Source organism: Carcharodon carcharias, chromosome 1, assembly GCF_017639515.1.
Source record: "Carcharodon carcharias isolate sCarCar2 chromosome 1, sCarCar2.pri, whole genome shotgun sequence".
NCBI classification, from domain to species: domain Eukaryota; kingdom Metazoa; phylum Chordata; class Chondrichthyes; order Lamniformes; family Lamnidae; genus Carcharodon; species Carcharodon carcharias.
The window spans coordinates 236,079,088-236,092,445 of record NC_054467.1 but is presented as its reverse complement, the minus strand read 5'-3'; the positions used below and the strand labels follow the sequence as shown (position 1 = coordinate 236,092,445).

The 13,358-nt window shown below is 41.8% G+C and overlaps 1 protein-coding gene across 3 annotated transcripts in view; it reads right to left on the bottom strand.

The window, feature by feature from the left end:
* The window catches only part of LOC121276848 (DDRGK domain-containing protein 1-like), an 86,079-nt gene that overhangs the window by 22,604 nt on the left and 50,117 nt on the right, over positions 1-13,358 (bottom strand). For all 3 annotated transcript variants that reach the window (XM_041185543.1, XM_041185454.1, XM_041185631.1), the window contains exons 3-4: positions 2,495-2,604; positions 281-382 (exon numbers count right to left, since the gene is read on the bottom strand). In XM_041185543.1, the coding sequence (XP_041041477.1) occupies positions 281-382; positions 2,495-2,604 (212 nt within the window). The remainder of the gene's footprint in view (positions 1-280; positions 383-2,494; positions 2,605-13,358) is intronic.

The following is a 13,358-nucleotide window of genomic DNA, read 5'->3' as shown; positions in this document are numbered from 1 at the left end:
TGTAGAAATCCCACTCTTGAGCTCTCCAGCTGGAGAAGTATGATAATAAACTGCCAATTGCCACTCCATGCAATTAAAATGAGTCCTCTTTAACATAGCTGTGGTTGCACAGCTGCCTTTTTTGTTTCTTAGTACTGCAGATGACAGATTTCAACCACCAGATTTTTTTTTGTCTAGGATAAGAGCATTCATTATTTGTCAAAAATTGTGCTCTGTGAAGAAATAGCCATTGTCAGCCGAACTTCATGGAAGAAATTAAAAAGCAAAACAGTGGTCATACTTTTCGCTGCTCTTCAAGTCGTAACCGTTCCTCATCTTTTTTCCGGTCTTCATCTCTCTTGAGTTGCAATTTTCGCCGTTCCTCTCGTTCTGCTTCTTCAGCCTTTACATGAAATAAAATAAAATTGGGTCAGATCAGAAACAGCTTCAGAGCTCATCCTGGCTAAGCGACATGCTGAATTTAATTGACAAAATTCTTACTAACTTGTCTAGCAGTGTTTCCTAAATATACATTTTAAAACCACCTCACTCATATTTGCGGACATTATGACTTTACAGATTATATGTGCAAAAGAGACAATGGCGGAATCTGCTTTATTACTTTCCAGGGGAAACCTCACTTTACTCTGTATAAAAGGGATGCACAGTCTGATAACTTACCAACTGAATTCTCTGGTTGACTATCTAATCAACATGTAATGTTAAGTAACCAAGCAAGTGGATGGCCTTCCATTTTGTTAGCCTGTTGCTTCGCCTGTAGGCAGCTGTCCCAATAAAAATTGTCCCCAATAAGACACATTATTCAGGGGTCTTCAGTGGAATAGTAGGGTGAAATTCCAGGTTCATGTCCCAAGTTGGGAATTGAAAATAGTTTAGCAGACAAAACAAGAGTCCTAAAAAGGTTCTTGATTAAAGGCATTAATCAGTCTTTTCTCTTTCCTGACGTTGTTGAACCTGCTTTGCATTCTTGCAATTCTTTAAATATAAAAATGACTGAAAAGATTAAAATGTAAAATTCCAGCTCCATTTTTTCACGTTACTGCATGCAGATTACAACCTCGGGAAGAGAATCCAGTTTGAGAGCAAATAATTAATTATTAGTTAATAAAGTAGTCACCCTAACATTTGCATTTTCTTATTTTTGGCACATAAAGGCAGTTATATTGTGAAAAATTTTTAACTCACTTTAAACTACTTTATCAAACTGACCTTTCACCACAGTCAAATAATTTTGCAATAACCTTCCCAACACCAAATTGGGGCTGATGCAACTTGCCACTTGTGCTTCTAAAGGGTGTTGACCATTGTCAAACATATTTATACTAGGATTCACTCTTTTGATGAATTTCTTAAAATTCTAGCTTAAACCAAATCAATGGGGTAGAATTACTGTCTTATTTCTTTCCATGTTGCAATCCCCTGGGTTTGAAACCCAATAAGAGGCAGAGGAAGGCTCCGAACAGTGAGTCAAAACATCCTACGAGAATTTCCAAAGACCACAGAAGATAAGAAACGCAGTTTGTTTAACTTGAAGCATTGCAGAGTTGCTTTTGTGGATCATCTCACGATGTTTACACCAGTACCAAAGGCTCACTTATCTCAAGATGGAACTGTACATTCGCACAAAAATAAGTCTATGCTTCTGCTAATGAGATAGGAAGAAACTGCTCCCTTTGGTGGAAGGATCCAGAACCTTCCACCATCGTCAAATGAAGAAACAGCAACAGGAGGAAAAACCTTTTTAACGCAGCAAATGGTGAGAATCCAGAATGCACTGCCTAAGAATGTGGCGGAAGCAGGTTCAACTGAGGCCATCCAAATAGAATTCGATAATTATCTGAGGTGAAAAAATTTGCAGGGCTAAGGCAAGGGAGTGGAACTAGGCAAGCTGCTCTTGCAGAGAGCATAGGAAGGGTTGGACAGACTGGCTTATTTCCACTGGAGTTTAGAAGAGTGAGGGGTGATTTGATTGAAGTATACAAGATCCTGAACGGCCTTGACAAGGTGGACATCGAAAGGATGTTTCCTCTTGTCGGTGAGTCCAGAATTAAGGGTCACTGTTTTAAAAATTAGGGGTCGCTCTTTTAGGACAGAGATGAGGAGAAATTTTTTTCTCTGAGGGTTGCGTGACTTTGGAATTCTCTGCCTCAGAAGCTGGTGGAGGCAGAGTCATTGAATATTTTTAACACAGAGGTAGATAAATTCTTGCTAGGCAAGGGACTCAAAGGCTATCGGTGTTAGTTGGGAATGTGGAAATCAAAACATAAGATCAGCCATGATCTTACTGAATGGCGGAGCAGGTTCGAGGGGTCGAATGGTCTACTCCTGTTTCTATTTATGTTCTTATGTACAGCCGACATGGACATGATTGGCCAAATGACATCCTTCTGTGCTGTAACCATTCTATGCTAATTGGCCAATAACATGCAAGCGATGGAAATAAAAAAAAAGCAGATAAGCTTTCCTTTTTTTTTGAAATACAACTGTTTCTAACCTCTCTTTGTGCCTTTCGCTGTTCTTTCTCTTCCAATTTCCGCTGTTTCTTGGCTCCAATTTTGCCCTGTGTTTGAAATTCTGCACCATCTTTTTCTGCTTCCACTTCAACTGTACAGCAAACAGAAATGAAACAAATGTGATCTAAATTTTGAATTGCCAGGGGAGAACACTTTTAATCATCCAAAAGCACCCTGCCACACTTCAAGGCAAATGGATTAACAATCTTGTATTAGTGCTTTTATAACAAGAGTATCAAAGTAGCCTTAGAATAATAAGGGTTGCACAACAAACTAATCAATCTTAAAAGAAAACAAGTATATTGGGCATGGTTTTGGAATATGCAGCAAAATAACATTTTAAACAGGACATTCTAACTACAGAAATTGCTTGTATCCACCTCATGGGACTTGCAACAAAGACTATTCATTGAAGTGCACAACATCATTTCCAGATTACAGTCAGTAATAATATCATATGGGTCTCGATAGAAAAGACTGCAAAGTCATTCCTGTAGTTTTGTTTAGGTGTTGCATCAGATAATCTGAAAACAGCTTGATTTAAAGTTATGTTTGCTCGCTTAACTAAAAAAGGGCTCTCTCATTTCCATGGTCTGAATAAGCCCACTCTAGCGCTGGGTCTCTGCTTCACTCATCTCTCAAGCTATGTTCATAGTATATTGGCTTCTATTTCATTCAAGTCAACAGTAACTATACTTATGACTGGTTTCTGTCACATTCTTTACATTATTTACCTGTAAAACTGAGTATGCTGCTTCTGTACATTTTAGACACTACAATTAGAAAATGAATAATTTAAAGCAGTCTTCTCTGAACTAATAACCTTCCAGTCGCTGTATTAAATTGGATCTGCTGTTTCATTGATCGGGCTTGTCATAATCCTTCTGAATTTATGCACATCGATATTCGTCATTTGGCACTGATCCCAATTTAGTATCGTTCACAAATCTGGACAGGTTGGACTCAGTAGTTTTCATATCAAGGTGGAAACAATGGGACCCATATTGCTTTTATATGCCTCATAGCCATTTTAATGTATGGGCTTAGAATTGCCCCATCCTCCACAATGGTTGCAGAATAGTGTGGGGGAATGTAAAATAGCAATGTAATAAAGTTGAAGAGAATAACAAAAAGGGAAACACAAAGGGTAAACACAATAAGCAGCACAGGGAGAGAGAAATAGGAGATACATGTAGGTCAGACCAGGTGAGGATGGAAGATTTCCTTCCCTAAAAGTACATTGGTGAACCAGATGGGTTTTTACAACAATTGACAATGGTTTCATGATCATTAGACTTTTAATTCCAGATCTTATTTTTTTTTACTGAATTCAAATTTCACCACTTGCCATGGTGGGATTCAAACCTGGGTGAGTAAATCCTAGGAGCAGACTTGGAGGGAGGAGCACTGGAGCGGTGAGTATAAATCTAGCTTACCTTGGGGATTCACGGCCTTGTCTCTAGGGAGCAGACTTGGAGGGAGGAGCACCGGAGCAGTGAACTCGGGGCACAGAGTAACTGAAGCCAAAACTGAAAAAGTGACGTCACAGGAAAGCTGTGACCTGATTAGGAAATCTGCACCAAATTTGAAAAAAAAGCACTGCAAAGCTAATTAATAAATTAATTATCTAAGTAGAGATGGCTGGGCAGGTGATGTGCTGTAGCTGTATGATGTGAGAGCTGGCAGATCCCATTGCGAGCCACAGTGACCACATCAGCAGCAAGTGTTGGTTGCTGGAGGAACTCCAGCTCAGAACTGATGAGCTGGAGTCCGAGCTCTGGACGCTGTGGTACATCCGGGAGGGGGAGAGTTACCTGGACGCTTTGTATCAGGAGGCGGTCACACCCGGTAGATTAAGTACTTCAAGTCCAGTCAGTTGTCAGGATCAGCAGGGTGTGACTGCAAGTGAGGCAAGTAGAGGGATCCCGTGTTCAGGAACAGAGGAGTCTCAGCTATTGAACTTGTCCAACAGGTACGAGGTACTTGCTCCCTGTGTGGATGAGGAAGAGGGCTGTAGGGAGGATGAGACAGCTGACCACAGCCCCGTGGCACAGGAGGCCATTCAAGAGGGGGGAGCAAAAAGACAAGTGGTATTTGCAGGGTATTCTATAATTAGGGGAATTGATAGCTTCCTTTGTAAGCAGGATCGAGAGTCCTGCATGGTATGTTGCCAGGGTGAGGGACATCTCTGGCCGCTTTGAAAGGATATTGGAGAGGGAGGGGGAGGATCCAGTTGTTGTGGTCCACGTCGGGACAAATAACATAGGTAAGACTAGGAAAGAGGACCTGTTTAGTGATTATCAGGAACTAGGAACTAAATTAAAGAACAAGTCCTCAAGGGTTGTAATCTCCAGATTACTACACGAGCGACGTGCAAATTGGCATAGGGACGCAAGAATAAGGGAAGTAAACACGTGGTTAAGGAGTGGTGCGGGAAAGAGAGGTTCCATTTCATGGGGCACTGGCATCAGTATTGGAACAGGAGGGATCTGTACTGTTGGAGCAGTCTCCACCTGAACTGATCTGGGACCAATGTTCTAGCGAAAAGGGTAAATAGGGTGGTCAACAGGACTTTAAACTAGAAATTGGGGGAGGGGAGAGGAGGGAAGGGTTAAACTCCAAGAAGTATGACTAATGGGAAACAAAGCAGCAGGTTAGCGTGTGTGTTGGGGGGTGGATTCAACTTCATGGAAAATTATGAAAAAACTGAAAAGAAAGGAGAGCCCAGGAGAGGCTATTAAAGTCTACAGAACACAAAATAGGACAGAGTGTTTGGAAAGGGCTAGGAATCTAACTTCAAGCACATCAAATAAAGGGACGACAATGAGAAAGGGGACAGGAAATACAGGACTGAAGGTGTTATATCTGAATGCATGCAGTATACGAAATAAGGTAAATGAGCTTGTGGCGCAGATTGAAATTGGCAGGTATGATGTGTTGGGCATTACGGAGACATGGCTGCAAGGGGATCAGGACTGGGAGCTAAATATCCAAGGATATACATCCTATCGAAAAGATAGGCAGGTTGGCAGAGGGGGTGGGGTTGCTTTGTTAGTAAGAAAGGAAATTAATTCGATAGCAAGAAATGATGTAGGGTCAAATGATGTAGAATCTGTGTGGGTAGAGTTGAGGAACCACAAAGGTAAAAAAAAACCCATGATGGGAGTTATGTACCGGCCTCCGAACAGTAGTCAGGATGTGGGGCACAAGATACACCAGGAGATAGAAAAGATGTGTAAGAAAGGCAAGATTACAGTAATCATGGGGGATTTCAATATGCAGGTAGATTGGGAAAATTAGGTTGGTAGTGGATCCCAAGAAATGGAGTTTGTGGAATGTCTACGAGATGGCTTTTTGGAGCAGCTTGTGATGGAGCCCACTAGGGAACAGGCAATTCTAGATTCAGTGATGTGTAATGAGGCAGATTTGATAAGGGAGCTTAAGGTGAAGGAACCCTTAGGAGGAAGTGACCATAATATGATGGAATTTACCCTACAATTGAGAGGAAAAAGCTGGAATCAGATGTAACGGTATTACAGTTGAATAAAGGCAACTACAGAGGCATGAGGGAGGAGCTGGCCAGAATTGACTGGGAGATGAGCCTAGCAGGAAAGACAGTGGAACAGCAATGGCAGGAGTTTCTGGGAGTAATTTGGGAGACACAGCAAAAATTCATCCCTAGGAAGAAGAAGCATACTAAAGGGAGGATGACGCAACCATGGCTGACAAGGGAAGTCAGGGACAGCATAAAAGCCAAAGAGAAAGCATACAATGCGGTGAAGAGCAGTGGGAAACCAGGGGATTGGGAAGCCTACAAAGACCAAGAGAGGACAACTAAAAATGATATAAGGAGGGAGAAGATTAAATATGAGGGTAAACTAGCCAGTAATATAAAAGCAAGAGCTTTTTTAGATATATAAAGGGAAAGAGAGGCGCAAATGTGGACATTGGGCCGCTGAAAAATGACACTGGTGAAGTAGTATTGGGGAACAAAGAAATGGTGGAGGAACTGAATAGGTACTTTGCTTCAGTCTTCACAGTGGAAGACACAAGTGACATCCCCAAAGTTCAAAAGAGTCGGTGGGCAGAGGTGAGTATGGTGGCCATTACCAAGGAGAAGGTCCTAGGAAAGCTGAAATGTCTGAAGGTGGATAAATCACCTGGACCAGATGCATTATACCTCAGAGTTCTGAAGGAGATAGCTGAAGAGATAGTGGAGGCATTAGTGGTGATCTTTCAGGAATCACTGGAGTCAGGGAGGGTCCCAGAGGACTGGAAAATCGCTAATGTAACCCCCCTGTTTAAGAAGGCAGTGAGGCAAAGGACGGGAAATTACAGGCCGATTAGCCTGACCTCGGTCGTTGGTAAGATTTGAGAGTCCATTATTAGGGATGAGAGTTCAGAATACTTGGAAGTGCATGGTAAAATCGGGCAAAGTCAGCATGGTTTCATCAAGGGGAGGTCATGCCTAACAAGTCTGTAAAATTCTTTGAGGAGGTAATGAGTAGGTTAGACAAAGGAGAGCCAATGGATATTATCTACTTGGACTTCCATAAGGCCTTTGATAAGGTGCCGCACAGGAGGCTGCTCAGTAAGAGCCCACGGTGTAATGGTACCATGGTACTAGCATGGATAGAAGATTGGCTGTCTGGCAGGAGGCAGAGAGTAGGGATAAGAGGGCCCTTTTCAGGATGGCGGCCGGTGACTAGTGGAGTTCTGCAGGGGTCAGTGTTGGGACCACAACTTTTCACTTTATACATTAATGATCTAGATAAAGAAACTGAGGGCATCCTGGCTAAGTTTGCAGATAATACAAAGATAGGTGGAGGGACAGGTAGTATTGAGGAGGTGGGGAGGCTGCAGAAGGAATTGGACAGGTTAGGAGAATGGGCAAAGAAGTGGCAGATGGAATACAATGTGGGCAAGTGTGAGGTCATGCACTTTGGTAGGAAGAATAGAGGCATAGACTATTTTCTAAATGGGGAGAGAATTCAGAAGTCTGGAGTGCAAAGGGACTTGGGAGTCCTAGTCCAGGATTCTCTTAAGGTTAACTTGCAGGTTGAGTCGGTGGTTAGGAAGGCAAATGCAATGTTGGCATTTATTTCGAGAGGACTAGAATATAAAAGCAGGGATGTGCTGCTAAGGCTTTATAAGGCTCTGGTCAGATCACATTTAGAATATTGTGAGCAATTTTGGGCCCCGTATCTCAGGAAGGATGTGCTGGTCCTGGAGAGGGTCCAGAGGAGGTTCACGAGAACGATCCCAGGAATGAAAGGCTTAACATATGAGGAACGTTTGAGGACTCTGGGTCTATACTCGATGGAGTTTAGAAGGATGAGGGGGGATCTGATTGAAACTTACAGAATACTGAAAGGCCTGGATAGAGTGGGGACGATGTTTCCATTAGTAGGAGAGACTAGGACCCGAGGGCACAGCCTCAGAGTAAAGGGAAGACCTTTTAGAACAGAGATAAGGAGAAACTTCTTTAGCCAGAGAGTGGTGAATCTATGGAATTCATTGCCACAGAAGGCTGTGGAGGCCAGGTCACTGAGTGTATTTAAGACCAAGATAGATAGGTTCTTGACTGGTAAGGGGAGAAGGCGGGAGAATGGGTTTGAGAAACTTATCAAACATGATTGAGTGGCGGAGCAGACTCGATGGGCCGAATGGCCTAATTTCTGCTCCTATGTCTTATGATCTTATGGTCTCTGAATTACTAGTCCAGTGACAATACCACTACCCCACCGCCTAATAGCATAAGCAGCTTTTGGGGGTCACCAAAGCTGATGCATTGACGAAAAGGGGAGTTATTGTAGAACAATAGAATAGATACAGCACAGAAGGAGGATACTCAGCTCATCATGTCAGTGCTGGCTCTCTGCAAGAGCAATTCAACTGGTGATGCTACCCTGCCTTTTCCCCATAACTCTGCAAATCTTTCCTTCTCAAATAATGATCCAATTCCCTTTTGAAAGCCTCAATTGAATCTGCCTCCACCACACACTCAGGTAGTACACTCCAGATCCTAACCACTCGCTACATATTTTCCTCATATTACCTTTGCTTCTTTTGCCAATTACCTTAAATCTGTGCCCCTTGTTAGTGGAAGAATTGAAAACCAGTTTCTCTCTCTAAGCCCTCTGTTCAGTCCTCTCATGATTTTGAATACTTCTATCAAATGTCCTATCTTCTCTTTTCCAAGGAGAACATGGTACGATCCGGTACGGGACCAGTAACTTTTTGTTTAAAGTAGACAAAGTTTGAAATCCCAATTGTTGTAGGGTGTTGGATGCAATTTGTTCGGTCTGAAGAAATCTTCATAGTCATACATAGGTTAACTAAGTCTTTACTGACTCTTAGAACTATTTACAAGTATACAGTAAAAGGTACAAGCTAGGAGCTGTCACCATGCTGACTGGTACACACGGCTGTCCAACATTAGACTGACCCTGGGTGTGGGTCATGTGCTCTCTTACATCACTGAGGGTGGTATTGTATGCAAATCCACATTATCCCTATATGTGCCAGACCCTTAGTACCCACTAGGAGGGTAAAGCCACAAGATTCCAAGGTTTTAAATGAAAATAAATTAAACTTTTGGTTGAACACACTGCACTGCACATTACATAGCAGATGAAACCAAGATCGATCCCACAGATTTCTCAACAACCCATCCAGATGTCACTGACCAGAGATGTACAATATCTTGGTAAAACTTGGTCTCATTCAGGAGGCATTTCAAATCTTCATTTTTGAAGATCTAGTCTCTGAACTGCCTCAAAAGCTACTCCAATTCAGACTGCCTCAATGACTGTTCACCTCCCGGTGGCAACAGACGCATGGGAATACCATCACCTGCAGGTTCCCCTCCAAACCACACACTATCCCAAACTTCACCATTCTTTCACTGTCACTGGGTCAAAATCCTGGAACTCCCTCCCTAACAGTACTGTGGGTGGACCTACACCACATGGACTGCAGCAGATCAAGGCAGCAGCTCACCACCACCTTCTACGAGCAATTAGGGATGGGCAATACATGCTGGCCTAGCCAACAATGCCCACATCCCATGAATAAAAAAAATCATTAATTCTGCCCCAAATCACTGTTCCTAAAAGTTTCCCCACCATCAAGGTTAAACTAACTCAGCTACAGTTGCCAGGCTTATCTTTACGCTTTTTTTTTGTACAAAGTTGTAACATTTACAACTCTCCAGTCCTCTAGCACCACCCCTCTATCTGAGGAGGACTGGAAAATTATGGGCAGTGCCTCCACAATGTGCACCCTTGCTTCTTTCAGTATTCTTGAATCCATCTCATCTGGTCCTGGTGCCTTATCAACTTTTAAGTACAGTCAACCCATCCAATATCTCCTCATCAATTTTAAACCAATCAAGCGTTTGAACCATCTCCACTTTCACCATGTCCTGGGTAGCATCCTCCTTGGTAAAGATGGGTGTGAAGTATTAATTTAGTGCCTCAGCCATGCCCCCCTTCCTCCATGAATAGGTCCCCTTTTCGGTTTCTTATCGACCCCACTCCTTTTACCATCCTTTTACTATTTATAAGCTGGTAGAAGATTTTTGGATTCATTTTTATGTTCCCTGCCACTGTCTTTTCATACTCCCTCTTTGCTCTCATATCTGCTTCCTCACTTGCCCTCTGAACCTTCCAGATTATCCACCTGACACCTGTCATGTGCGCCCTTTTTCTGCTTCATCTTACACTCCATCTCTTCCGTCATCCAGGGTGCTCTACCTTCCCCAATCGTGGGAATACACCTCAACTGCACCCAAACTATTTCCTCTTTAAAAGTAGCCATTGTTCAGAACAATTTTGCCTGCAAATCTTTGTTTCCATTTTAAATGAGCCAGATGCATTCTTATACCTATTGAAGTTGGCTTTCTCCCAATATTCTTACTCTGGATTGCTCCTTGCCCTTTTCCATAGCCAACCTAAACCTTATGCTACAATGATCACTGTCACCTAATGTTCCCCTACTAGCACCTGATCCACTTGTTTCAATTCTTTTCCAAGAACCAGGTCCAGCAATACTTCCTTCCTCATTGGACTAGAAACATGCTGCTATTGAAAATGTTCAAGTGAACGCTAAGAACCTTTACCCCTATCTGCCTTATACTAGTAGTAACCTGGTCTATATTTGGATAATTAAAATCCCCCAAAACTACCCTATAATTCTTGCACCTGTTGGTAATTTTATTGCAAGTTTGTTCCTCAACATCCTTCCCACTAATTGATAGTCTATAGATTACGCTGAGCAATTTAATTGCCTTTTTCTTCCTGAGCTCCAGCCAAATAAATTCTGCCGTTGACCCGCTCAGACGCTCTCTCTCCAGGAGTTCTCCTTAAATCAGCCCCTCTGCCACCCCCTCCTCCTTTACCAATCATTCCGGAACACCTTGTATCCAGGAATATTTAATATTCAGTCTTGCCTTACTTTAAACCAGGTTGCCATTATCACATCATCATATTTCTCAAGTATTTTGCTTTTATCATATTTCCACATGGCTATATGCGCCTGCAGTTCACCAACCTTATTTACCATATTCTATGCATTTATATGCATGCATAGTAACCATATTTTAGAATTTATTACTTTCCTGCTTCCTCTAATCTCACCCAATATCTTACTATTTCCTAGTCTATTCTCTCCAAATTCTCTAAGTACCTTGATGTTAGGGATAATTGCATAATAACCATTTACCATCTCCTCAAATTGAAGATAACCCATGTTCAAAGCAAAATAAACACGTATTTTTTAGAATTAATTATCTACAAAATTAAATAGCTAAATGTAGTCAACTTTGCAGTTGGGGGAAAAAATTGATGATCTCAACCAATAACTATGGAACACAACCCCTCAGCGTCCTTCTAAATGTTAGATGGAAAGCACGTACAATTAACTAAAGCAAAGATGCTAATAGCAGAACCAGTGAAGCATCCAAACTGCAATACAAGGCTGAACAAGCTGACATTATGTCCTGTCTTTAACAATGGTTTCATTACCCACAATACAGTATACCAAGTTCACAGCTGTAAGCATGAGAATGGGTGGGTTGTGAAATACGGGCAGCTATTGCAGTTACCGACTAAAATAAGTAAATGAAAATCCTTATACCGCATGACTAAGGCTGGAAGATGCCTTACTAGCAAGGCATCCAAAAATATAACACGGGCCCAAAGCTCATGCAAATTATTTTTTGTGAATAACCATTTTTCAATAAACATTTTCCCAGCTAACAGCTGCCCACTGCTGTTTCCAGTTGATGGAATAAAAAGGCAGTGAGGGAGTTGATACAGTCAATCTACGTGACCTTGTTTTGCGAACCAGTCATCAGTTACTCAGAAGTACCGCCTATAAACAACATTATATTCATACAATGAAAATGCATCAGCGGAGATTCTTTACTCAGCAATTCCACATGCTCAGCCAGCCTACAGTCTCAACCATCAACAATACTCATCACCTGGAAAATGTGTGTTGAAATTGCCATTTGCTAGCACTGGATACCCTCTAGATCAAGTGCTCAGAATTAACATAAGCTATCACCAAATCAGGTGGGAACTCCATAATCTTTCCTTCACTATTCCAGTTGCTGAAATTCCTGCATTCCAACAGGAAGTTTATGCTTAAAATTTGCAATCAGTACCTACTTTTTTTTTAAAACAGAAGAATTTTTAGAAGTGCAACTTTACCATTTACAGATTAGAACAATTTTTGATATCATATTTCATAGGACAGAGCACATCACTGGAAGACAGACAAATCAATTACTGCCACTATCAAACACTGATTGGACTAGCTTGTGACTTTCCCCACCCTCCAGGAAAGCATCTTAATCTCTCTGCTCAGGTTCAGTTGAGGCATTCATGACAGCATTAGGTGATTATTTGAATAGAAACAAGGTGCAGGTATACAGGGAAAAGGCAGGGCAATGACACTAGGTCATAATGCTCATTTGGAGAGCCGGTGCAGACACTATGAGCTGAATGGCCTCCTTCTGTGATGTTAAGATTCTGTGGTTCTGTGGCTGCATGATAGCTCTAAACAACATCTCTATAACCCTCAAGTTTTCTTCTCAATAGATCAATCAAAAATATGCCAATTTACTCCACATCAACTTTTATGTGGAGCCAGGTTTCCTAATCTCTGACCTTGCACAAGGTTTGCAGTATTTTAATTCTCTCAAATCTTAAAAATTCAAGGGCAATCAGGTTTGGGAAAAAAATGCTGGCCTAGCCATCGATGCCCACATCTCTAGTTGCCCTGATTGTACTAAGAATTAACCACATGGTATAGGACTGCAGTCATGTATAGTCCAGGCTGGGTAGGGGTGGCAAGACCCTTTACCTGAAGAACTTGGCACTAGCCCACAAATCAGATTTATTACCAGTAGGATTTGGGATCATTGGTTTACGCGTCCATTACTATAACCACGAAGTCAGCATATTCTTATAATATTGCTGTATCTTTTCTCTTGGTTATGCAAACCGTCATCTTTGCATCACATAATAACTACATTCACGCACTTAAGCATATAAAACAAACAACACTGTAATAGACAATGCTTAGGAGTTTATCCAAAGAGATGGCCCGCAGATAATAGTACTGCTAGCCCCTTGGACCTCCCACAATTCTTAAGTTGTAATAAGGAATTAGTGTTGCTGGAACTTTTAAACCAAAGACTTCCCCAACCATTGTAAAATTCACAAGAAAATGAGCCTTATCTTCCTCCCCCAATCAGAGGATTTTAAAACTCAAATCACAAATTGCCATGCCTTATTGTCTTTCCTCTATCATACTCTTGCCACAATGGGCCTTAGC